Here is a 27775-nt window from a genome sequence, read left to right on the forward strand (position 1 = left end):
ATCACCCACTTTCCCCTCCCTCCCACCCCCCATCAACCCTCAGTTTATTCTCAGTTTTTAAGAGTCTCTCATGCTTTGCCTCCTTCCATCTCTGTAACTATTTTTTTCCCCTTCCCCTCCCCCATGGTCTTCTGTTAAGTTTCTCAGGATCCACATAAGAGTGAAAACATATGGTATCTGTCCTTCTCCATATGACTTATTTCACTTAGCATAACACTCTCCAGTTCCATCACCATTGCTACAAAAGGCCATATTTCATTCTTTCTCATTGCCAAGTAGTATTCCATTGTATATATAAACCAAAACTTCTTTATCCATTCATCAGTTGATGGACATTTAGTCTCTTTCCATAATTTGGTTATTGTTGAAAGTGCTGCTATAAACATTGGGGTACAAGTGCCCCTATGCATCAGCACTCCTGTATCCGTTGGGTAAATTCCTAGCAGTGTTATTCCTGGGTCACAGGGTGGATATATTTTTAATTTTTTGAGGAACCTCCACACTGTTTTCCAGAGCAGCTGCACCATTTTGCAATCCCACCAAGAGTGCAAGAGGATTCCCATTTCTCCACATCCTTCTCCAGCATCTCTAGTCTCCTGATTTGTTCATTTTAGCTACTCTGACTGGTGTGAGGTCATATCTCAGTGTGGTTTTGATTTGTATTTCCTTGATGAGGAGTGACCTTGAGCATCTTTTCATGTGCCTGTTGGCCATCTGGATGTCTTCTTTAGAGAAGTGTCTATTCACGTCTTCTGCCCATTTTTTTCACTGGATTATTTGTTTTTCGGGTGTGGAGTTTGGTGAGCTCTTTATAGATTTTGGATACTAGCCCTTTATCTGATAGGTCATTTGCAAATATCTTTTCCCACTCCGTCAGTTGCCTTTTAGTTTTGTTGATTGTTTCCTTTGCAGTGCAGAAGCTTTTTATCTTCATGAGGTCCAGATAGTTCATTTTTGCTTTTAATTCCCTTGCCTTTGGAGATGTGTTGAATAAGAAATTGCTGCGGCTGCGGTCAGAGAGGTTTTTTTCCTGCTTTCTCCTCTAGGGTTTTGATGGTTTCCTGTCTTACATTCAGGTCCTTCATCCATTTTGAGTTTATTTTTGTGAATGATGTAAGAAGGTTGCCTAGTTTGATTCTTCTGCATGTTGCTGTCCAGTTCTCCCAGCACCATTTGTTAAAGAGACTGTCTTTTTTCCATTGGATATTCTTTCCTGCTTTGTCAAAGATTAGTTATCCATACATTTGTGGGTCCAGTTCTGGAGTCTGTATTCTATTCCATTGGTCTATGTGTCTGTTTTTGTGCCAATACCATGCTGTCTTGATGATGACAGCTTTGTAGTAGAAACTCAAGTCTGGGATTGTGATGCCTCCTGCTTTTGTCTTCTTCTTCAACATTACTTTGGCTATTCAGGGTCTTTTGTGGTTCCATACAAATGTTAGGATTGCTTGTTCTAGCTTCAAGAGGAATGCTGGTGCACTTTTGATTGGGATTGCATTGAATGTGTAGATTGCTTTGGGTAGTATTGACATTTTAACAATATTCTTCCAATTCATGAACATGGAATGTTTTTCCATTTCTTTGTATCTTGTTCAATTTCCTTCATTAGCTTTCTATAGTTTGCAGCATACAGATCTTTTACATCTTCTAGACTCATTCTATGAAGCCAGCATTACTTCGATTCCCAAACCAGACAGAGACACAGCAAAAAAAGAGAAGTACAGACCAATATCCCTGATGAATATGGATGCATAAATTCTCAACAAGATACTAGCAAATCAAATTCAACAGCATATAAAAAGAATTATTCACCATGATCAAGTGGGATTCATTCCTGGGCTGCAGGGCTGGCTCAATATTGGCAAATCAATCAATGTGATAATCACATTAATAAAAGAAAAGGTAAGAACCATATGATCCTGTCAATCAGTGCAGAAAAAGCACTTGACAAAATTCAGCATCTTTTCTTAATGAAAACCTTTGAGAAAGTCGGGATAGAAGGAACATACTTAAACATCTAAAAGCCATTTATGAAAAGCCCATAGCTAATATCATCCTCAATGGGGAAAAACTGAGAGCTTTCTCCATGAGATCAAGAACACGACAGGTATGTCTACTCTCACTGCTGTTGTTTAACATAGTGTTGGAAGTTCTAGCACCAGCAATCAGACAACAAAAGGAAATCAAAGGGATCGAAATTGGCAAAGATGAAGTCAAGCTTTCACTTTTTGCAGATGACATGATACTCTACATAGGAAACCTGATAGACTCCACCAAAAGTCTGCTAGAATTGATACATGAATTCAGCAAGGTTGCAGGGTACAAAATTAATATACAGAAATCAGCTGCATTCTTATGCACTAATAATGAAGCAACTAAAAGACAAAGAAACTGATCCCATTCACAATTGCACCAAGAATCATAAAATACCTAGGAATAAACCTAACCAAAGATGTAAACGATCTGTATGCTGAAAACAATAGAAAGCTTATGGTCATCTTTTTTTTTTTTTAATTATTTATTTAATTTGAGAGAGAGAGAACCAGTGGGGAAGGGGTAGAGAGAGAGGTGGACAGGAGATCAAAGTGGGCTCTGCACTGACAGCAGAGAGCCCACTATGGGGCTGGAACCATGAACCATGAGGTCATGACCTGAGTTAAAGTTGGACGCTTAACCGACTGAACCAACCAGACATTCCTCTTTTGGTATTTTTAGTGCAAAGCCTCTTTTATTGCTTACTCAGTTTTTACCTCTTTTTATAATTTGCACAACATTGAGATTCATTTCTAAGCAATTTGTTGTTCATGTACTCCCTATACTTCTCTTTTTTTCTCCTTCCCTGCCTTTTAAGAAGCATTTAGGGGTTCCTGAGTGGCTCACTTGGTTGAGCATTGGACTCTTGATTTTGGCTTGGGTCATGACCCCAGGGTCATGGGATCAAGCCCTGCATTGGACTCTACGGCATCGAGCCTGCTTAGAATTCTCTCTCTCTGGCCCTCTCCCACCTCTCTCTCTCTCTCTCTCTCTCTCTCTCATGAGTGTGTGCATGTGCTCTCTCTCTCTCTAAAATAATAATAAAAAAAGTGTTTAAATATTTTTCTACTCTTGGCTTTTATGAGAAATTTTTTTAGTTCTCTCACCTCTGATTTCTCCTTTTCTGTCGACTGTCCTTGCTTTTCTTCCTTCTGGTCTAAATATGGGTTTCTCTTATGATTATGCCTTTATGGCTCCTCCTCCTCCTTTTTTCTTCTCTCTCTCTAGTTCTGCACCCCTCAAGTCTCCTCCTCCTCCTCCTCCTTTATCTCCTGTTGCTTTCGTAGTATAATAAATATATAGAAAAACTTGTGGTTAAAAAGATGTGTGCTCTAAACTATTGCTGATAATAAAGACACTATGAATTACATTAATGTGGAGTTTGCACAGTCCTAGTTGAATGAAACTTTTCCTTATAAGACTGTAGGATACGTAGAACACAAAGCTGACTGGCCCATCGCTATAGATTCCTTATTTCTTCATTCCATAGTTCCTAGACATTTTTGGCAGAAGTGAAGAGCATGGGCTAGACTACTTAGGTTTGAATGCCTGCTCTTTATTTAGCCACTATCTGCCCTTGGGTATTTGATTAACCTCTATGTCCCTCAGTTTTCCTATCCCTAGAGTGTCAATATTATTTTCCTATAGTGTTATGGTTTTTGTACATCAAGCTCTTAGGGTTTGGCACATGTAAGAAATCAAATGTTATGAGCTATATTTTCTATAGATATATTTTTATAGCAATTTTCTGTGGTAAAATCTTTACTGATTCTCTCTTCTTTAGAATTAATCTGAACTCCTAATCTGATAATATGATGATCACTTTCCATTATAATATCTATTTTTCTAGGTATGTCCTATATTCATGGCCAATTTCTGTTTGGTGGGATTAGGAGCAACCTGACAGTGTGGTATGTATCTTACCCATTTTTGAATTCCTAGAATGACAGGCCTGGAATATTCTGTTCACTTAGTAAATATTTGGAGGGCATGGATATGAATGCTATTTTCTCTCTTACCTCCATGCATTTGCTGTGTTTTTATCAGTGGTGAAGCTACTATATTTTTTTCTGCCACTTGAAATCATTCCTTTGCTTTTCATTTCTTCATGAAACTTAAAAAGAAATCTCCTCAGTGAAATTCCATAAAACATTTTGGGGATCATTTCTTTATGGCCCTCGTCATAGTTATGCACAGTCTTGGCCTTTACTTTCTACTCCTTCAGGATGGATTGCATCTCCTTAGCTAGTGAGTCACTTTCAACCTTTCAATACCAAGATTTTGAGATTTTTTGTGTCTCTTATAATAGCTTATCTATTGTAGGTTTTCTATAAGTATTTGCTCTTCCTGAAGGGGAATAAATATCTCCTCCCCTGTTTGCTCATTATTGTTTGTACTTTTGCATATAATGTTTACTACCGATTCCTTATACAGTTTAGAGTTAATTGCCTTATTTCTATCTTTGCCACTTGAACCTTTGATGAGTAAGTGATTGAGTTACTTATATTTGTGTTCTTTTGTTCCCTGACCTAGATATAGGTAAATTTTACTAAATCACTTGAATGAATTAATTTGTCAACTAGAAATTGATCTAATATATTTTTGGGTGAAATGATTCATGGAGGGGTTCCTGGGTGGCTCAGTGGGTTCAGCCTCTAACTCTTGGTTTCAGTTCAGTTCATCATCTCACAGTTTATAGTTGGAGCCCCATGTCGGGCTCTGAGCTGACAGCGTGGAGCCTGCTTGGGAGTCTCTCTTTCCCTCTCTCTCTCTGTCCCTCCCCTGCTCATGCTCTCTCTCTCTCTCTCTCTCTCTCTAAAAAAAAAGAAAAGAAAAGAAAAGAAAAGAAAGGAAAGGAAAAGAAAAGAAGAAAAGAAAAGAAAAGAAAAGAAAAGAAAAGGAAAGGAAAGGAAAGAAAAGAAAAGAAAAGAAAAGAAAAGAAAAGATTCATGGAATGGTACAAAGTGTTAGTCGAACAATCTCTGGAGAAAATTCCTCTTTAGATGAAGGGATAGTGTTTCAGATATTCAGAAAAAGAATATCTGTAGATCTGTAGAAAATTAACTTATTCTTTCTATGCTTTTTGAATCTTTTTTGCCTATGAAATATTTACATTTTTTTCTAGACACATGCTTTGTGTGTTATGGGTCCATCTGAAAGAGTGGAAGTGCCGGTAATACTTTTGTCACTCAACTGAGAAATAAAGAGGAGACCAAGACACATGTGGTCAAATGCATACATATAATTATCTTTGGAAATGCGTACAGTATAGCAAGACTAAAGAAGAAGTAGTAAGAACCCACATCCATTTGTTTTTGTTTCTTTTCTTGTATTTTTGTTAAAATTGAAATGGTGAGAGAGGGTGATCACAGTATATCAATATTCAGTTTTTCAGGATCTGTAAAAACAAAACAAAATACCATGAGCCATTAATTAAAAGTACATAAGCTCTTTCTTCTCCAATTTTTTAAAGTTTTTATTTAAATTCCAGTTATTTAACATACAGTATAGTATTAGCTTCAGGTGTACGATATAGTGACTAAACAATTCCATACAACATCCAGGCTCATCACAAGTGCACTCCTTAATCCTCATCACCTAGTTCACCTATCACCCTTCCTCTGGTAACCATCAGTTTGATCTCTATAGTTGTGACTATTTCTTGTTTGCCTCTCTGTCTCTCCCCTGTCTTTGTCTTTTGTCCACATATGAATGAAATCATGTGGCATTTGACTTTCTTTGACTGACTTATTTCACTTAGTGTAATACTGTCTAGCTCCATCCAGTTGTTTTAAAATAACTGAATGCTGGGAAGAATGTTAGAAGCTGGAACTTCAGAGTTAAATGGATATGAGTTTGAAGACTAATCTGCCATTTATACCTTGCGGTCTTTGGAAAGTCTCATAAATTCTCATAGCTTCAGTTTCCTCATCTCTAAAAAGCAGACAATGATATTAGCTTTACAGGGTTGCTATGAGTATTAAATGGGAATCAATACAAAGACTTTTTAGTGCAGTAACAGCCCTGGAACTATTCTAAGTGTTCTACAGTTGGTATCCATGATTATTATTTTTGTCACATAATAGGGATAATTCTCATTTCTATTTGTAATTAGGAGCACCTATATTCAGAAATAGGAGCAATATGTGATATTCTCCAATATCTTCAATATTTGTTAAGGATCATGTTATATCATGATGTGTATGTTTCGGTCAATATAGCAAGAGAGGTTTTCTATGGGTTGTGATTTAGTTTATATTTCTGTTCTCAAGGCTAATTGTAGTATTTGCTAAAATATTTCATATATATATATATTTCGTGTGCCTATTAGAGTTGGTAGGTCCTGAAAGAAGGAGGAAGCATTCCTTTATGTCAAGTACATACTTTGTGGGGTTTAATAAACTTTTTTTTTTTTTTTGAGACAGAGAGAGACAGAGCATGAGCAGGGGAGGGGCAGAGAGAGAGGGAGACACAGAATCTGAAGGAGGCTCTAGGCTCTGAGCTGTCAGCACAGAGACCGATGCAGGGCTCGAACTCACGGACTATGAGATCATGACCTGAGCTGAAGTCGGACGCTTAACCGATTGAACCACCCAGGCACCCCAGATTTAATAAACTTTGAAGTATACACTAACTTTTATTTACAAATGCCCTAATTATAAGTGATTATTTCAGGGAAATAAAACACATTTTAGCACTGGAAACAGAAGGTCAAAATACATATTAGTGATCTTTCAAAATCTTTCTTTCTTTTGTAGGAATCTGCTAGCATTGCATTTACAGATATAACCTATCAACTCAAGGAAACCAAATTTAGTTTTTGAAATAAAAAAAGTATTAAGAGTTTTTAATCCATATGGCAGAGTTAAAAAACTAGTTTTCTTTTGTTTTTAAATATGAAATTCATTGTCAAATTCGTTTCCATACAACACCCAGTGCTCATCCCAACAGGTGCCCTCCTCAATACCCATCACCCACCCACCCCTCCCTCCCACCCTCCATAAACCCTCAGTTTGTTCTTAGTTTTTAGGAGTCTCTTATGTTTTGGTTCCCTCCCTCTCTAACCATTTTCTTTCCTTCCCCTCCCCCATGGTCTTCTGTTAAGTTTCTCAGGATCCACGTAGGAGTGAAAACATATGGAATCTGTCCTTCTCTGTATGACTTATTTCACTTCGCATAACACTTTCCAGTTCCATCCACGTTGCCACAAAAGGCCATATTTCATTCTTTCTCATTGCCATGTCATTTTCTTTTTATTTCTTTTGATGTGGGAAAAACCCACCTGCCCTTATTTAGGCACATTGTAAAGTTACTCATTTAGTTAGAAAACATTTTGGAAAGTATCGTTTACCTTGATTTGCCTTGGTCTCCTTGTGGTTTGGTACGTTTGTAATCTTGGACTGTTGTGGAATTTACTGAATTACTTGTTGCTGGTTGACAGTAGTAGGGTTAGCTGCTGGGGCAGTGGTAGTGCCAGCCACAGGGGCATTGGTGATGTCTTCAGGTTGGGGGGTGTTGGGAGCCGTGGTGGTGGATGTCACGCCTGCAGTTTTTCCCGCAGAAACAGTGGCAGTGGTGGTGTTGGCAGCAGCAGTGGTGGTGGTATAAATTAGGATTGGGGCAGCACTAGAAGGGGCTGATGGTGCTTGAGGATTTACAATGTTCTCAGGTGGTGATATAGGTCTGGGTGGTGGACCAGGTGGGCTTTGGTGATGGTGGGGGGAGTGAGGGGGATGGCGACCTCTGTGGGGTTCATGATGACCGTGGTGACCATATGGACTTCCAGGAGCCGTTTCAGATTTTGCAAAATATCCTCTTGACAGCTTAGAACTTAATTGTTTAAGTAGTTTTAAATGCTCTTCGGAACTTTCACTAAACTTAAGAGAGAATATGAAACACAATTGTTTTATACAGGTGAGATGCATAAACCTGAACTCAGGCTTTAAAAATATGTCTATATTATCACTGAAATTTGGGTAAATATTCTAACTTTATTCCATAAGTAATTTGATTGGTGTTCCTACCAAGTAGAGGGTTTTGAGTTATGACGTTTTGTGAAATATAAAGTAAACTGTATCTCTGCTATTCTTAAAGCCTGGTAGTTTTATTATAGATTTTCCCAGCATGTGATCCATTATAGCCAAAATGTTGAAAAAATTTTGGTGGTCAAATGACTGTGGAAAAGATTTGGGTAAACACATTTCTTTACTATAGGATTTATTAGAGTTATTAATATAATATGCTATGAATATTTAGCATATCCAAGGGATATGTAATATTTCCCAAACTTACTTTATCATGGAAGTGTGTGTATGTGTGTGTGTGTGTGTGTATCATTTATTCATACTAGTGTTTTAGAGTTTCATGGAGACCCTTTTGGGGTCTCTGCTGTTCTGATTTTTATCCTAGAAAAAAACATAATGCACTTTATTGCTCTGAATAGAGAATAAAAGGAAACTATGGAAGCTTTGCATTGCTCTGTGTTCATAGACCCCAAATGTGAGATTGATAGAGCATTCCATGAATCCACGTTGTTCACTCACTTGCACAGAATTGCAGACATTAAGAGCTGGAAGTACCTTAGATCAGGCAGTGCATACCTACCCAGTGAAAACCTCATTATAGCAAGGCCAGGGACAATTTTAATTGTCTTTAGTTACATGGGCTTTTAACCTGATATTCCCTTCAGACTTCCATTTAAACCCTTCTCATTTTGTCTTCACAGGCAGAAGTTGATTCTTGGGATTCTAAATATGACTCTCCTCATGCCTCTTCATGAAACATTAGTTACCAAAGTGAATAAATTCTAAGAAATAGTTGGACACTTGACTTTATGATGAAGGAGAAATAAGTTGCCAAAATTATCATAAACTTTCAAGGTAGGTCTAGAATTTTTTTCTAAATATCAGCACAATTTGTGTCACTAAAACTTATTCCATTGTTTGTTCTGCATTAGAAGCAGGAGAATGTTTTGGATTTTAAGGATTCATTTAGGGTACTTGTCTTAGAAGGGGCAAAGGGAGAGCAGGGGATGTAACAGGATGATGTGACAGTATTTTCAGGTAACACACCCTGCCATGCAGCCCACTTCCACTGGGACACAAAATGGGGATTATGAGAATTTAAAAAAATGGCAGAGAGTGGAAACAGGGATTTGTGATTTGGAAAAGTCTTTCCAGATGATTCTGAATTTTTTTTCCCCATGAAAAACCATTGTTTTTGAGGAAAAAAACCTAGGTTTTTGCATTTTTAGGATCATAGGAAATGTTCCCTACTAAAAAAAAATTAACATTTATAAAGAGAAAGACATTTACATTGAACAAACAAATGTAGATAGGTTTTGGTACTGAAGTCTAGGTGAACTTTGCTTTTTACGTGCTAAGTTGCTCTGCTCCCACTGCAGATTTATATGTATCAAAGAGGCAGGCAACTGGAGGCAAGGTTTCGGTGTTCACAGAACTATTTCTGCTGAAGGACTCTCTTAGGTTGGGAATAAAAGAAAATATTTGCACCTTATCAACTCTTCAGACATAACTGACTTTTGATTATGAATGAAAATATAAAAAGATAACTAGAAATATAAACAAAACTTACCCTGAAGCTTTTCCGCTTATGTGCATCAGCTGGCTAAAATGGAAATAGAGAATACAAATGTATATAAAAAAAATTAGACCCAGAGCATATATGGTATTTCAAGAATACTGATTGTAAGTTGTTTGAGAGTAATATGTGGTTGGGTTAGGTGAGTAGAATGGAGTACAGTTTTAGAATTTTGAGTGTCATTGTTAAATGTGAGTGACCTCGTAATAGTTTACAGCACACAGTTCATAGGATAAGGACAATCAGTTTTTCTAGAGGTCTTTAGGCAGAAGTGCTCCTCTTCCTCTACATTCTCATGGATTGTTGCCAACCAGTCTGTAGTTTACAGGTAGTGCAAGATTTGGCTCCTTTCATCATAATAGCTACCATTTACTCAGGTGCCAAGCCTGGGGACCACTACAGTATCTTTATAAACTTGACATAAGGAAAAATCAGCCTGTCTTTTTGGGAGAGAAAGTGGGTGATCCAAAGAGCTCTGGAACAAGGTTTTTCACTGGATGGAAATTCCTCGCTGTTACATTTTAGCATGGAACAACAGGGAAGAGGCACTGTGTTAGCAGTGCCCGTAAGACATTGGTTGTTGATGAAATGATACTGGATTAGGTTTGCAGCAATAAGCCTTAGACAGTGTAACCTACCCTTTAGATAATGTAATGTAGGTGCAAGGTACATTGTTTACCTTAGGTAAACAAATCTAAAAATGTTAAGGGGATAGCAAGCACATGCTTTTGATTGGAAAGTTATATATCATGTCTAGAATTTCTTAATTTTTTTTTATCCATGTGAAATCCCTTATATGGTTAGAAATGTAGTTTATAGTGTTCCCTATAATCAGTTTTCTTCTTCAGACATCCTTCTTTTTGAGGCGCTTACCAAAGACTAAATGTTATTCAGGAATGCTATTGCAGAAGTGGAATCAGAATACATAATTTAAAATCACAACACTACAATATCCTACTTACACATGTTGGCAATTCTAAAGACTAAAAATGTGTGGAAAAAAATAAAAATGTTGATTGAATCTGAAGGTCAACAAAAAGGTTACAAAGAAAGTTAAATTAAGATTTTAGGCAAAAATAAAATTAAACAAGGTTTGTGTGGATTAAAGTTAGGTTAACATAAAACAATGAACTGAATGTACACCTTATGATTAAGAACTAAATAAGGAAATTAACATAGGTGAAGATATTTGCTATTTACCGAGAAGCAAGCAGTGACAATCAAGATGGCACCGATCAAAATGAGAGCCTTCATTTTGTCTTAGGGTCTTCTAGAAGTAGGCAGAAAAAGGTGATACTTTATTGGTAGAAGAATAAAAAAATATCATTTTGTTTTTGCTAAATTTTAACCAAAGGAAAAACATTTATATATGTTAAAGCATGTCTATGGCATATGTTATATATATGGTATAATAAAAAATTATCAAATTTATAAGAAGAATAGTCCAACAAATATGTGCAAAGTTTACGAATAAGGAATTACCATGGCAATACCAATATAGATAAAAATGTAGACAGAAGTTAACCCTTGTCTTATTGTCAAGAAAACATAGAGAACTTATTTTTTGAGCTACTATTTTATAATTACTGAAGAGTTATTTGAGAACCTAAAACCAAATTATGATCAAGACGGTGAAGCTGATATCTTTGCACACAGCCATTGGTTCTATTAACTGAGATAATTTTTTTGAAAAACAGTATGGAAATATGCAAAAGATGAAAATGTTTGTATCTTTAACCTAAATAATCTGTCTTCAGAATGATCTTCAGTAAATTAACCAATAGGAAAAAATTTAAATCATTTTAATGTTACTTATAGGTAAGAAAATTTGGATACTGATAATCATGAAGACTTTATAGAAATTTAAAAAATGCTTGTTATAATAAGTGAAAAGTTTAACTACCATACTTATGTAAATTATTCAAATAACACAAGTGAAAAGTTTAAATAGCACGCTGTATAAATTATTCAAATGGACAAGAGAGGAAATGTAAATGAAGGATACAATAAGTGTGATATGATGGTTCAATATGTATGTGTATTTTGTTATTAAAATTTTACAGTGTTTTGTTGGTTTTATAATTTAAACACCTAAAAGAAATCAAGAAATTGCCATTAAAATAATCTTCTGGCTCTGATTTTGACCTTACCTACTTACATAGACTTACATAGACTTTACATACTTGCATAGATTTTAGACAAAAAATTTTTAACATTAATTTATAACTTAAAAATATGACAAGCAGAAATATGAGATATTCATATTAATATTGCCATTAGTATTATTTTTATTATTCATGAGTAACTTTTAGAAATTTGACATTTCTGCTAAATCTTTTATTTTCTTTTGATATGATTATTATTTCTAGATTCTCCTATTGATAGTAAATGCAAAAGAACCAAATCCACCAAATCCAAACCTCTCCAATTGAAGTTCTTTGAGGTCTATTATAAAGTTATCTTTTCTTGGGGAACCTGGGTAGCTCAGTTGGTTGGGTGTCTGACTCTTGATCTCAGCTCAGGTCATGATCTCAAGGTTTGTGAGTTCCAGCCCCTCCTTGGGCTCTGGGCTGACAGTACAGAGCCTGCTTGAAATTCTGTCTCTTCTTCTCTGTCTGCCTCTCTCCTGCTCTCTCTCTCTCTCTCTAGATAAATAAATAAACTTAAAAAAAGTTATTTTTTCTTCATAACTTTACATTTATATATCATACTTCAGTAATGAATCATATATATATTTTTTGTCACTATCCATTTAACTAATTCTTCTCCCAAAGAAGAAAAGTAGCTACGTAGAGGAATCAGTGACTAATTGTTTATGCTTGCAAAATATCATGTTCAAATGTGACCACTTTTCTAATCTTTAAGTTACTGCTTTAAAGACAAGATAGCCGTTGGAGTGCCTGGGTGACTCAGTTGGTTAAACGTCCGACTGCGACTCAGGTCATGATCTCTTGGTTCCTGAGTCTGAACACCAGCTGGGACTCTGTGCTGAGAGCTCAGAGCCTGGAGACTGTTTCAGATTCTGTGTCTCCCTCTCTCCCTGCCCCTCCCCCACTTGCTCTCTATCTTTCTGTCTCTCTCCAAAATAAATAAACATTAAAAAAAAAAAAAAGAAACCATGATAGCCACAATCCAATTGATGGAGAATTACTACTATCTTTAGCAATGATTTTATTAAGTAGGACATCTCCTTTTGATTATAAGGGAAAGATCACTGGATCAATAGTCATTGGAATTGAGCTTCAGTTGTCAAACCCTGGTCACATTGTTTAACCTATCTGAGGCCCATTTTCTGCCTTTAAAATGGAGTCATTAATTTATGATGAAATTGTCACAACTCAATAAACCCAAGAATAAGAATTGAAAACCAAATTAATAAGTGTATCTCCATATGTGAAACAGTCACAATCTCAAGTAAAATATAAGGAACATTTAGATATTTACCTGCCTTTCCCTTTGTAATAAGAGATAAATAGAATGGAAACATTCAATTGATAAAAATTAAAAAAGGCAGGCCCATTGATTTCTTGCAAAATTAGTAAAATATAATATATATACATATATATGTACATACATATATAATGTGTGTGTGTGTATATATATATATATATATATATGTATATATATATATTTATACATATACACACACACATATATGTTCATGCCACTGAAAACAGTTTTGTTATTGTAGGTACAAAATTATAATATGGATTCATGTCTAAAAAAGGAATCATTTTAAAACTGGGATTCCAGAGGACAAGCTATTTTTATTATTATTTTTTACTGAAATTGTTAACATTTTATTAATGTATAAGTGACTAGAACCTATAGATTGATGATTTATTAAAGCAACTCAATTTATTTTCTATTTATCACATTTTCTTTCATTTAAAAAAAATTTTTTTATCATGTTCGTTATTTAGAGAGAGAGAGAGAGACAGAGTGCTAAAGGGGGTGGGGGCAGAGAGAGAGGAGACACAGAATCTGAAGCAGGCTCCAAGCTCTGAGCGTCAGTGTAGAGCCCTACACGGGGTTGGAACCCACAAGCCGTGAGATCGTGACCTGAACCGGTCAGACACTCAGCTGACTGAGCTACCCAGGCTCCCCTATCATATTTTCTTTCAAATGCATTGTCTATTAGAATTATATGGAAAACAGTTTGAGATATGGAAAATGATGATTATAATAATTAGAAACAAGATATAATCAAAATCTAAGGAAAACTGATTTAAGTCTTCGAAATTTTAAAAATGATACCATAGCAAGGGATCCTCTTTCTGCCTGTCCAGCAATGTCAGCCTTACCTCAGGTTTTGAAGTCTGGAAGCTTGGAGAAAGAGTACAAGTAATTCATGCCTTATAAAGGATTTTTCCCCCTATTATCCTTTCTATTTTGTTGCTGTCAAACTTATTATTCTTATTATTATTATTTTAGCATTTGCTTCGGGGCTAATCCAAATTTTTTCCTGAAGCAAAAAATGGAGTGTTATAATCTTCAAAAGCTGACATTTCTCCTTTTCTTTTTTTTTTTGAAACATCACGGCTGATTAACTGTGCATCAGAAAAATTGAAGGCTTATTCTTCATAATTTAAATATAATGCTCTGAGGCAATTTCTTTCAGATAGTGTTTTCTCAAATAACTTGACATTTTAGTAACAAAGCAGTAATTATTGAAACTTGAATATAAACCCTAGGTCTGTGAGCACTTTCATAATTAAGACTGCTGTTTATATTTGCCTTACTATTGTGTGATAATGTTGTGGACTCTGATCTGGCAGAAAGTATTTGAAGATGGTCGCTTCTTTTGTGTTCATCTTTAGCTTTGTAGGATAAAGTACTTCATTCCTGAAAGTTAATTTTTAGAGATTCTAACGGCATTCTTTTCTTGCCTTTTCTGGACATAAAAATGAGAAAAAGGTAGTTAGTGAACCATTTTGACACCACTTAACATGCTGACATTAAGATTAATAATTCCTTAATTAAATTGTCAAGTAAGATATGTTGTGTGCCACAGTAATTATCTTGCTCAGAAGAAATGTACCAGTTAGTAAATAATACAAAATGTGAGCATTATAGTAAGTTGACATTTGCTTTCATGTAAGTTTTACTTACTTGAAAATGTCATACATCATGACAAAGATAGGTAAACATCATGTACTTACACCTGAATGGTCTACTGGTGGGTAATGGGATTTGTAATAGTTTTCTTTCAAGTTAGAAGTTAACAATTGTATGTCTTCTGGGCATTAATTTACCCAGTGATGAATTGAAGGTCAAGTGAGAACCTCCAGACTTTTTCTCCTAACAGTGAATTTGAGGGCACTGGACACACTGTCTCCTTGGTTATTGGTTTTTCAGTTTGTTTACATGATAGATCTATCTATCTATCTATCTATCTATCTATCTATCTATATACATATATATATGTGTATGTATATATATATGTATATATATGTACATATGTATATATATGTACACACACAGATATAGATATATTTTAAGGATAGCTTATTACAATGAAGGCAACCTAAATCCAAATCAAGATGCAGACCTAGATCTGTGTGCTTTTACATAGAATATATATATGAAGAAACTGTGACTTGAGAAAATAGCTAGGTCATAGTTTTAACAACCAATATTTTAACCCAAATTTGTTGATCTTTACAGCTTTTACTTTTCCCTGCAGCAAGATATTTTTAAGTATGTTTGACTTCTGTTAGGAAAATTTTTGATTAATTATGATACTGAATAAGCTATGGACAGAGAATTATCTTAGGCATTTTTGTGTCTTTATCAACTGATAGATTTTCTGGCAAAAATTTAGGTGATAAATAGTGTTTTTGACCAAGTTAATAGATATCATGAACTTCCTTTCCTTTTCTGATTTTGTTGTAAATTATATCTAATCCAAAATTCTGTAGAATGAGACGGGTGCCTGGGTGGCTCAGTCATTAAGTGTCAGACTCTTGGTTTCTGCTCAGGTCATGATCTCATGGTTTGTGAGTTCAAGTCCCATGTTGGATTCTATGCAGACAGTGCAGAGCCTGCTTAGTATTCTCTCTCCCTCTCTCTGTTCCTCTTCCTCTCCCCCTCCCCTGCTGTCTCTCTGTCTCTGTCTCTGTCTCAAATGAATATGACAAACAAAAAATGAAAATAAAAACAATTCTGTAGAGTGAGAGAAAATGTGAGGATTTCAACTTATAGGATGCTTGTTCTCATTAAAGAGAGGCAGCCAACTTGGTTAAGAACAACTACCAATTGGAGCTCATACTCGAGCTTTCATCTTTCTACCTAAAATTTTCATGTTGTAGTGTCTGTGTAGTTAAGGCTGTGCTCATTTTATTACCATTCTGGTTGATGGTACAAATGGAATATACTCATATTGATAATTGATACTGATAATCATACTGATAATTGATACTGATAACTATTCTTACTGATTCCTACTCTAGTTTCATCTCTCTCTACTTCTTGCTTCCTCTACATACCCAATACAACTTTTACATTTCCACTAAAATAATCTTTCTAAAACACAATTAAGGTATTAGCCCCTTAAAACTTTTGATGTTTTCCATTTTATACAATAGCATCTCTCAACCCATGTTATATAGAGCATTATCTCCTAAGTCTATTTAAAGTTTTTAATTTTTTTATTTTGAGAAAGACAGAGAGTGTAAGCAGGGGAGGGGCAGAGAGAAGGAGAGAGAGAGAATCCCCAGCCGGCTTCATACTCTCTGTGGGGAGCCTGATGTGGGTCTTGAACTCATGAACTGAACCATGAGATCATGACCTGAGCCGAAATCAAGAGTCAGATGCTTTACCGACTGAGCCACCCCGGCAGCCCAGTTCCTAGGGATATTTACTGCAGCTCCTTGAAAATACAGCTCAATGACCGCTTCATATACATATTCTCATTTAAAGACTCCAGGATATTCACCCCAACATTTTAGCAATGCATTTTACCTTGGAAGTCTTTTTAGCTCCTGCAAAAAAAAAAAGCCATTAATTCCTGTGAAACTAGCTCAGGAATGAGTTGTTATGTGAAATTTTAAGTCTAAGTTGCTAACACATGGTGTGATGGCTAATTTTATGTTAATTTGCCTAGGTTATGGTGACTGTCGAATACTAGTCTAGATGTTTCTGTGAAGGTATTTTATGGATGTGACTAACGTTTATGATCCGTTCACTTTAACTAAAGCTGATTACCATTCCTAACGTGGATGAGCCTCATTTTTTCAGTCAAAGGCATTAAGAGCAAAGACTGAAGTTTCCTAAAAAAGAAGGAATTCTGCCTAGAGACTGAAACAGGGAATCTGTATCAGAGGTTCCAGCCTGCAGTATTGCTCTGTGGATTTTGGACCCAAGATTGTAACATCAACTCAACCTGAATTTCTAGCCTGCCAGCTAGTGTTGTGGGTTTCAAACTCCACAGTCTCCAGAATTACATGAGCCAATTTTTAAAAATTTTCTATATCCATCCATACATCTATCCATCCATCTATCCATCAATCATTGGTTCTGTTTCTCTGGAGAACCTGACCAATACACATAGTCTGACACAGTTTGATTATTTTTGCTTTTGTGAGGCTATAATATCAGGTACAACTTGGTATATCTGTTACCATTCTCTCCCAGAGTCTCTGTGCTTTAAACTTACCTGAGTATTATTGAGCCCACCAAGTACAGTTGGACCTTGAACAATGTGCGGGTTAGGGGTCCCAGCATCCTACATAGTCGAAAATCCATGTATAACTTTTGACTCCCCCCAAACTTAACTGCTAATAACCTACTGGTGAAGTATTACTGATAATATAATTAGTCTATTGACACATATTTTGTATGTTATATGCATGATATACTTTATTGTATTCTTACAATAAAGTAAGCTAGACCAAATAAAATGTTATTAAGGAAATCATAAGGAAGAGAAAATACATTTATAGTACTGTACTGTATTTACCAAAAAACAAAAACGAAAACAAAAACAAAAATAAACAAACCACTAACAACAAAAAAACCCCATGTAAATTGACCTGTGGAACTCAAACCTATGTTATTCAAGGGTCAACTCTACTTTTATGCTTCTGGATTTTTGCCCTTGCCCTTCCTCCCCTCAGCTTGAACCCAGTAATCCCCTTCTTGTCCTGGTAAACTCATTATTTATTTCTGAGTATCCAGCTTATGCCATCTTTCCTCCAAGAGCATTCATAGCCTCATAAATGAAATCACTATTCACTCTTTCATTTAATTCATTCATTTAGTAGATGTTTATTGAGCATCTACTGTGTTCAAAGCTGTCAGAAGTGAGCAGTGGACAAGAGGGGTATGATCTCTTTTCTTAGAATGGGGTGATCAGCGCTGTTTATTCAGGACACTCTATGACTGTTGTTGTGGAGCCATTATTAATACTGTCTTCTTTCAGTCTCACAAGTAGTTTGGTTTTGATGATAAATTATGTGGTCTTCTTCATTATCAAACATACAGTTTAGTAAGGGAGACAAACTTTAAGCAGGTGTTGTGAGTTGAATTATGTCTTTCCCTTACCTCCAAATATGTTGGAGTCCTAACTCCCAGAACCTGATAACATGACCTTATTAAATTTGGGGTCTTTGAAGATGTAACAAAATTAAGAGGAGGTCATGCTGGATTAAGGGTCTTAATCCGATGACTGGTATCTTTATAAGTGGAGAGAAATTTGAACATGGAGACACACAAGAGAATATCATGTGATGAGGGAGGCAGAGATTGTAATGATGTGTTCATAAGCCAGAATGTCAAGGACAGCTAGCAACCACCAGAAGCTAGAAGAAGCAAGAAAAGATCTTCCCCTTGAACTTTCAGAGAGCAGAAGCCCTGCTGACACCTTGACTTCAGACTTCTAATCTTCAGAACCGTGAAGAGAATACATTTCTATTGTTCTAAGTCATCTAGTTTGTGGTAATTTATTTACAGCTTTCCTAGCAAATCAATACAACAGGTAACTTGAAAAATTATGTGTGTTACATAAAGCAAGATATTTTGTGCTATGAGACAATATGATGGGAAAATACAGAGGCCTATCTGGTTGGAGGAAATGATATTTTGGGAATTTTAACAAGTGTCAGGAAGAGTATAGCATGTTTAGTGATACCGACACAAAACATAGCTTGATGCTCTAAAGAAACCAACAGATCTATATAGGTAAGATTTAAGAGTATAAGTTGACAGTAGGATGTCGTGAGGCCGCATAGATTAGCAATGTCCTGGTTGTGGAGAATCTGACAAATAACATAATGATTTTGGACTTTATTCTGAAGTTGGTGGAAAGTCACTAGAGCATTTTGAGTATGAAGCTGGAAGTGGCATGATACATTTGTGATATAAAATGATGTTCTTGCTTGATAAAACTTGGAATAAAGAAGAGGCAATGGGAATGGAGGCAAGTGGATTCCTGAAGACCCCAGAGGTGAAAACTTTGTTTTTGTTGTTGCACGTGGGAAAAGGGAGAGGGGTGTGAAGGAGGAGTGCCAGTTTCCAGCTTGGACAACTGTGCAGATGGTATCTTTTGTTTGAGACAGAAAATATTAGAAGAGAAAAATGAAGGAAGGGGAATGCCAGTTTCAATTTAGACTTCTGTTATCTTTGAAGTGTATGTGAAAAATGCAAAAGAACATACCAGTGGTATTGTGGAAATAGACTGCAGACTCAAAGTTTAGTTCATGTATCATTTATTTGCTTCTAATCTGCAACAGGTGGAAGAATTGGGTAATGCACATATATTAAACACATACTGGCCCAGTTCCCCAGTCTTCTTGGTACCTCGAAGTTACAAATGTTCTTTAATGTATCCTTATGTAGAACATCTCTTTAGGAGAACTTTCTTTATGGTCAGGGTCATTTCATTTTGAAACTGGTTCTCTCTCTCTCTCTCTCTCTTTCTCTCTCTCATTCCCTTTCTCTCTCCCTGTTTGTCTCTCATATTGGATCAGGAAATCCTTAAGACACGAAAAATAGGTTTATGGCACAGGGTAGGAGGAGCTGTGGGTAAGGGTTACAGTGAGGCTTGTGAATATATGAGGGTTTGAACAGGGGTTACGTTAGGACAGAGAGGAACTTTGGACAGAGGTATCTTGTGTCAAAGCAAACTATAAATAGGATATCTTGTGACTTAGGAGAATCTTTTATCAAATACAATAAAGTATAAGTGATATTATTGAAGAATATATATGGTGAATGGGATACACAGGTTATTACATCTAGAGGTGGTTAGAGAAGCTAGTACTTGAGGTGAGTCATGAAAGATGATTAAATATTTACCATGTGAAACTGCAGAGAATTCTGGGGACAGAGAGTATGAAGAATAAAGACACAGGAACTTGAAACTGTTTGTATTCTTAGTAGGATACTTCAGTTTTAACCAACAGAAAACTTCAACCCAAACTCATTTAACTAGAATGTAAAATGTATTGTCTCAGATAGATAAGCAGGCCAGGCTTATTATATGAGGGTTTGACATATGATGTGACTACAACTCAGTTCTTTATATTTTTTGGCTCTTATTTCTGCAGTGTTGGCTTTATTTTCAGCAGCATGCCTCCTTGTGATCCCTAGATGGCTCCAGAAGCTCCTTGCACTACATGTTTCCAGACTGACATTTCTTTCAGAAGTTTATTTTCCACAAATGTGTTCTCTTTGCTCTGATTGATTTACGTGCTTATTCTTGAATGACCATGGTAAGGTGTATGGGACACTGAGCAATTAGGTCTTTGATGGAATTGGGGGGGGGGGGTCTATCTCACTGAAACGTGTGGAAGTAAAAGAGTTGTATTACAAATAAAATTTTATAGCAGGCAGGGGTTAGAAGCTAGGTCAAAAACAGTAATTGTCACTCACATTAAGAAAACTTTAATTCCTCACATTTCTTCATTTATAGACATTTATTGAGTATGTACTAGGTACTCTTCAGCTCAGTAGTCATGGATCCCAGCTGTCAGAGAGTATACATTTAGTATTTTATATAGATAGAGTGTAGTGTGTGAAAGGAGGTCAGGAGAAGTAAAGGTGCGATGAGGAAAAGATGGGTGGAGGGAAATCATGTAGAGAGGCTTGTGTGCCTTGCTGAAGAGTTTGGACTTTATCATAAAGACAGTAAGTAAAGATAGCAAGTAAAGGGCTTTAGAAGAAAGATGAGGACTTCAGGGCATAATTAATTGGTGGGAAAGAAGACAAGAGGTGGATTGCCAGTTACAGGATTGAAGGCAGGCTTAAAGAAGGGAGTGGCAGTGGAAATAGAGAAAGAAGTAGGGTTATAAGCTGAGTGATTCATTCTTCAACAATTCACACAAAGCTGTGTGACCTTGGGCTTTAGAGTTCTACAGGTGTGGAGAGCTAAGCTCTGCCACTTACTGGCTTGGTTACCCTGGTCCAGTGGCTTTTCTGTTTTTACTTTGGTCATCAGTAAAATAAGACTATCTGAAATGCCCACCCACTGTATGCCCCAAACTCCTTTCTAGAATCATCACTATTTAGTACATTTGAGATTAAAGACTGTTTCACACTTATTCCTTAATTCCCTATCTTAGCTGTGGTCCTTAGGGTCACCAATTCCTTTATTCAAGAATAGCATTCAAGACCTTGTTTCTTTGAGATGTTTAATGAAATTTCATGGTAAGGAGAAACTTTACTGTGAAGGTGCACAATTTAAAATTGATTATTAAGTACCCATTTTTTGAAAAGTCTGATGTCCTCTGACCACCAATAATCTCACTAGCCACTGTATTTTTTTTTTTTTAATTATAAAGGTTTGCTTGACACACAACACTGGACACTCTTATTTCTGAACTCTAGCCAGTTGCCAACATGCTCTGTTCTTCCTGTCTTTGTCCAGTCCTATCTGTAAATTCCCATTATCTTGTCTTCTAGCACACATTATCTTTTTAATTGCTTAGCTGTTCTAGTCCAGCTTATGCCTCACTCTCTCTCAGTCAAAGGTAACACCAAACTATTTTTTCCTTCCTTCCTTCCTTCCTTCCATCCTTCCTTCCTTCCTTCCTTCCCTTCTTCCTTTTTCTTTTTAGTGAAAGAGAGAGAGAGCGAGCATGTGTGAGTGGGGGAGAGGGGCAGAGGGAGAGAAAGAATCCTAAGCAGGCTCCATGCTCAGTGCAGAGCCTGATGTGGGGGGCTTGATGTCATGACCCTGGGTCCACAACCTGAGCTGGAATCAAGAGTCAGACACTCAACTGACTGAGCCATCCTGGTACACCCTATTTTTTAAACAAAGCCCCTGAAAGAAACTATGGTTGCAGTTTATAAAATAATGATGCTTTCAGCTTGCTGCCTATCTCAATTCTAAGGTTGATTTGAGGAAAAAAATGATTAAAACCTTAAATAGCTTTCAACAAGCACCATATAATTTGGTTCTTGCCTACTTTCTCAGTTTCAACTTGAAGTCTTTCTCAACTGACACGTGTTCCAATCACATGATCTGTTCATTTCCTTGAGAAACTTGGGCCATTTCTAGCCTCAGGGCTTCGGGTGTGTTGTGTCCTCAACTCTTCATATTTGTCAGTCTTTGTTTAAATCTCATTTTCTCAGAGACAACTTCCCTGGATCTAAACTTATGTGAAGTCTGCAGCTATAATCTCTTATTATTTTTGTTTGTAATACCCAACACAGTCTGTAGTTGGCATTGCTTCATATGTGATTGAGACTATTTGTTTAATATTTCTCTTTTCCAGTGGATTAATTTCCATGATGGGGGAGGCTTTGTCATTTGGTTCAGTATAGCATCCACAAGAGGCTTTTGAGGTATTTGGACCATAGCAGGTACAGAAAAAATATTTTATAAATGAAAAATGATGTTGACAATCATTCATCCCCCTGGTGTACACTTTATATTTTGGATTTCATGCATTTGTAAATGCACAAAAGCAGAGAATGAAATAATGCATTTAAACTTCATTTAGAAGTTCAGTGTGAAATTTCCCTTTTCCCCTATGTGATTAAATCTTTTATAGACCATTTAAAAAATACATACTATTGCTTTATATGGGTATACAGAAATGTAACCAGTTCCATGTCACTGGAATTTTAGATTATTACTTTTAGTGTTTTCTTTTATAAACATATAGAATTAAATGAATGCCGTTGCCAACATCCTTTTTTTGTAAAACTGTGAGAGCCAGGAGAGCATAGTGATTAAGAGAGCATGAGCTATGAAGGACTGCCTGGTTTGAAGCCTTTACTACATAGTAACTATGAGGCTTGGGCATGTTATATAGATTTGCTGACTCAGTTTCTTTATCGGTAAAATGGGTATAATATTGTTCTTTCTTATAGGATTGTCATGAAAAGCCAGTGTTATTCTAAATGTGAACCCAACAAAACCTGTAATAACTGTCAGCTATTTTATTTATTATTTTTTTTATTTTATTTATTTTTTTTTCAACGTTTATTTTTATTTTTGGGACAGAGAGAGACAGAGCATGAACGGGGGAGGGGCAGAGAGAGAGGGAGACACAGAATCGGAAACAGGCTCCAGGCTCTGAGCCATCAGCCCAGAGCCTGATGTGGGGCTCGAACTCCCGGACCGCGAGATCGTGACCTGGCTGAAGTCGGACGCTTAACCGACTGCGCCACCCAGGCGCCCCAACTGTCAGCTATTTTAAAGAAAATTTTAAGAAAGTTCTTAGTTGCAAAATAGGCCAAAAAGTTTAAATATTTTTAATACATGTTGCGTGTACTTTTAAACTGCCTCCCAGAAAGGGTGGAGAAATTTGCACTAGCCAACAATGAATATTTAAAATTATCATTGTCAATTGTCAAATGGATATATATAAATAAATAAATATATATATATTACAAAATATATGTAATAGTTTCACTTTCTTTAAGTACTATAATCATTGACTTTTTCTTATGTTTACTGGCAATTTGTATTTCATGAATTATTTATCTCTACTGCTCATTTAAAATGCTTTCTTTTTAGGAGTTCTTCATAGAATAAGGATAGTAATCTTTTCACTGCCATGTATAATGCAATTATTTTTCCACAGTTATCATTTGCTTTTTGATTTTATGTTGATTTTCTTTTGTACAGAATTTTAGCTATTTATGGTATCAAATCTATGAATCTTCTTTTTTCCATTTCTTATATGCTTAAATTTTTTGACTCCATTTGAATAAATATACATGTTTCCTTCTACACTTTTTTATGGTTTTATATTTAAGCTTCTTGTCCATGTAGAATTTATTTTAGATTGTGGTCTTAACACTGTCGCTTAATTTTTCTCAAATAGTCAACTGTCAAGGAAGGCTTAATTACTTATCATATTTCATGGTTTTGAAGTTCACTTTACCATGTAATAAATTTTTTAGTTAAAATGTGTTTCTGAGTTTTAACATGCTACTGTAATTATGCTAGTCTATATTCTATCTAATGGTGTAAATCCCTCCTCCTCCCCCACCCCGAGTGTACCACTTACTATTTACCTACTGTTTTGACTTTTTCTTTTTTAAAAATTTAATAAAATTATGAGCCTCTGTATAATAATTCTGTCCTTGGTGTCCGGAGCTAAGCTGTTCTTTTTTTTTTTTTTTTTTTTAATTTTTAAAAAGATGTTTATTTTTGAGAGAGAGAGTGAGAGAGAGAGAGACAGAGTGCGAGCAGGGAGGGGCAGAGAGAAAGAGAGGGAGACACAGAATCTGAAGCAGGCTCTAGGCTCTGAGCTGTCAGCATAGAGCCCCACGAAGGGCTCAGACTCACAAACTGCATGATTATGACCTGAGCCAAAGTTGGACACTTAAATGACTGAATCACTGAGATACCCGTAAGTTGTTCTTTAAACAAACAATGGACTTTAATTTTACAGCTGACCCTTGAATAGCACGTGTTTGAACTGTGCAGGACCACTTATCTACGGATTTTTTATGGTATAGTATTGTAAGTGTATTTTCTCTTCCATGTGTTTTTTTTAAATAAAATTTTCTTTTTTCTTGCCATACTTTATTGTATGAATGCAGCATATAACAGATACACAAAATATGCGCTAATTGATTATTTATATTATTGATAAGGATTCCAGTCAACAGTAGACTATTAGTAGCTTAGCTCTGGGGGACTCAAAAGTTACAGGTGGATTTCTGACTCGCAGAGGAATTTACCTCTCTTATCCCCGTGTCGTTCAAAGGTCAACTGTGCTTATATGTTTCTCGTAATTTCAGAATTCTGTACTGGAATATCAAACACATCTACACACAGTAAATCAGTTGCTGTCAAAAGATTTATTGAAGGAAAATCAGCAAGATGAAAACAGACCCATTTTAAAAGTCTGTGACAGAAAAAAAATGAAGATACATGTCCTTGAACTGCTAACCAAAAGCACAAGAAGAGTATGATATCAATGATTAAGACCTGAAAAAAATTGACAAAAATTCAGGAAAGAAATTTTACAGAAAGAAAATTAAATTGATTCATACATTTATACAAATATTGTTTCTGACAAATTTACATGTTTATGAAATAATCATTTTTTCTTAGTTTGCGTCCAACACAAGCCAGGAACCCTATAAGATTTCTTACATTTCTTACAGGTGGGTGCTAAACAATTACTGAATAGTCTTAATTATTGCAAATATATTTTTTAATAGAAGAGAATCATTGTTGCATGAAAAAAATCCATTTAGAATTAGCATTTCAAAACTTTTAATACAACAGTTTTTCTGAGATAAGTTAATTCAGTTCTCTTCAACTCACACTAAAATGTGCTATTCAGGGTTAACTAAAGTGACATACATCATTAAATGTAGTAGGAAGTGAGCTTTCTTTATTGCTCTCTCTTCATATCCCTGAAGGCTGAGATTAAAGACTTTTATATTAAGGTAAATAGATAACTAAATTAAACCTTTTGATACAAGGGGAACTCTTGTATTTGAGTTTTTAAGTTTCCATAAATATATTCTACTGCATGACCTCTATTGCTAAACGTCTGCATTTTTCTGAGTCTAATACTTGCCTTAAATTCTCACATTCTTTAACTTAATAAGATTTTTGCTGAACAAACTTCTTAGATGTTAAAACTAGCTTTCCAGGCTATTACTCAAGTCTATGTGGCATATGTTTTGTTGCTTTCAAATAAGGAACTCATCTGGTTCTTCCTTCAGTAGCTTAAAGACACCCATTTCAGTAGTAAAAGCATCGTCCTCGTGGCTTAGGGTATCTAGATCAGAGGTAGTTCTTGAAAGTGGCTCACTGTCCTTAGTTACATATTCCATTGTATTATTTTCAGACAGATCTTTTGTCGTAATAGATGAATCTTCCATGAGGTTCACATCTACTGATATAGGGACTACAAAGTCATATCTAGATTCAACAGCAGTAAGCAAAATGGGATGGTTCTCTGCTTCATTTGTAATATCTTTCGCCATCCAAACATTGACTTCATCCTTAGACTCTTCATCAGTTATCAGAACATCTTCTGGGTTATCTTCGCACCTTTCAACAGTGGTAGTGAGCTCAAACACAGTGATGAACTTTTCCTCATCAGAATCTGTTAGTTTAGGCACAGCATTGGGGTCATCCTCTGGAATGTTGAGGTCAATTTCAGTCATTTTCTCTTCTGTAAGGGCAGCTATATCTGGAATAGTGGTGAAGTCTTTTTCAGTAGCAGAAGAGATTTCAGCCTCAGGAATAGACGAGGTGGTGATCTGGACAGCCTCATCAGCAGTGACATTGGATTTAACTGAGGAACTGTAATTGTTAACATCGGGTTCATCCTTCTTAGCTGGAAGGGCAGGGGTGTCCACAATGCTAGCGGTGCCATCCTTCAATGTTCCAGAGACTTCAGAAGTTATAGAGACATATTCATTCCCTGGGCCAGTGGTATCCAAGAGAATATCTTCTTTTGCTATGTTAGTGGAAAAATCTATTAAAGAAACAGTAGCACTTGGTGATGAGATATTACCAATTTTCACTGGAATGCAGTTTTCAGTAATAGAGTCATTAGCTGTGGAGTTTGTTGTGCCTATCAGACTAGTAATTTCTTTCTCCAGATGGGTTGATGACCTAATAAGATGAGACTCAGCATCATCTTCTGATTTTAGTTTTTCCTTCAGAGATGTAAACTTGTTGCCTGTTGTTGAAAAATCACTTTCTATTGTATTGTCATTTAATGAAGTAATGTGGTCTCCTTCTGAGGTCATAGTTGTTTCTGATTTAGGAATAGTGTTGTCATCCCCAAATAAAATGGTTGCTTCAGTTGTTGTTTTGCTGCTTTCTGTTGGAGGATGAGAGCAAATTTTTGGCAAACCATCTTCAGCCATGGGACAAAATGGCACCATGCACACTCACAGGTCTTTCTCTGGGCCCAGTGGTTTCCCTAGGCAGGAGAGTGATGTTCATGATAGTGATTGAAGCATTGGTCATCATGGTGATTGTTGCATCAACCATAGAGCCAATGGCACTGGCTCTCCTTGGAGGTTGTTTCTGTGCTCTGATTGGGCAACTAGTTTCAAGAGTATGGATATTAGATTAAAAGGCAGTAGAATCCTCTCTGATTGTGAAATCAACATTCACAGCTGGATTTGTCTTTTTTGTTTATAAGGGATGTGCCTTCCAATATGGAGCTAGTGTCACTTGAAACAGACATAGCAGAGTCTGCCAGGTACTTTGTGGGTTGAGGGTCAGTGGGGAGAACTCTGGAAGCCATGAGATTATCAGCATTAGTTTCAAGTGGCCTGTCATTCAAGTAAGTTAACAGTATGTTTTTGAGGTGAAGTGTCTTCTCTTGAGATTTATGGTTATTTAAATGTCTAAAAACATTGATGGCAGTTTTGGCAATGAATGTAGCATGCAGAAGGTAATTAGGTAGCAAGGATTTCAATTAGTTTTCCTCTTCAGAGAGTGAATTCTCACTTTTTCAGTAAAGATAATAAGTAAATAATATTTAGGGTTCCTGTAATTTTCTTCTTCATTACAATTCTTACTTTTTTTGTGAATTAACACGCTTAACAAGGACGATATCAGGTCTTGTAGATTTAATTTCTTCAGGAATATTTTTCTGTAGAGTGTGTTACTTCAACCTAATGCCAGGGAGTTGGCATTATATGTCATAATTCACCCAGAAACAAAATCAAAATGTGGAATAACTGTATTAGCCTTAAGAAT

At 36.0% G+C, this 27775-nt stretch overlaps 2 protein-coding genes and 1 long non-coding RNA gene across 4 annotated transcripts in view; 1 reads left to right on the forward strand and 2 right to left on the reverse strand.

Moving 5' to 3' along the window:
* Nucleotides 1-3884: 3884 nt before the first annotated feature.
* LOC125164641 (uncharacterized) overlaps nt 3885-27775 on the forward strand; it is a 44468-nt gene continuing 20577 nt past the window's right edge. The window contains exons 1-2 of the long non-coding RNA XR_007151841.1: nt 3885-3944; nt 8759-8912. This is a non-coding gene — a long non-coding RNA (uncharacterized LOC125164641). The remainder of the gene's footprint in view (nt 3945-8758; nt 8913-27775) is intronic.
* Nucleotides 5322-14521, reverse strand: MUC7 (mucin 7, secreted). Of its 2 annotated transcripts, none has more exons than XM_047857476.1 (5): nt 14376-14521; nt 10834-10903; nt 9628-9660; nt 7385-7910; nt 5322-5431 (listed from the first exon to the last, which is right to left on the reverse strand). In XM_047857476.1, exons 2-4 carry the CDS (start codon nt 10885-10887, stop codon nt 7446-7448), a joined length of 552 nt encoding a protein of 183 aa, XP_047713432.1. In that variant the 5' UTR covers nt 10888-10903; nt 14376-14521; the 3' UTR covers nt 5322-5431; nt 7385-7445. The 2 variants fall into 2 exon arrangements, with proteins under 2 accessions (XP_047713432.1, XP_047713433.1); XM_047857477.1 differs by lacking the exon at nt 14376-14521 and adding an exon at nt 13938-13997.
* On the reverse strand, nt 25628-26981 carry CABS1 (calcium binding protein, spermatid associated 1). Its single transcript, XM_047857475.1, has one exon. It carries the CDS (start codon nt 26947-26949, stop codon nt 25741-25743), a length of 1209 nt encoding a protein of 402 aa, XP_047713431.1. The 5' UTR covers nt 26950-26981; the 3' UTR covers nt 25628-25740.

This window comes from Prionailurus viverrinus, chromosome B1 (genome assembly GCF_022837055.1).
Source record: "Prionailurus viverrinus isolate Anna chromosome B1, UM_Priviv_1.0, whole genome shotgun sequence".
Classification (NCBI taxonomy): Eukaryota; Metazoa; Chordata; class Mammalia; order Carnivora; family Felidae; genus Prionailurus; species Prionailurus viverrinus.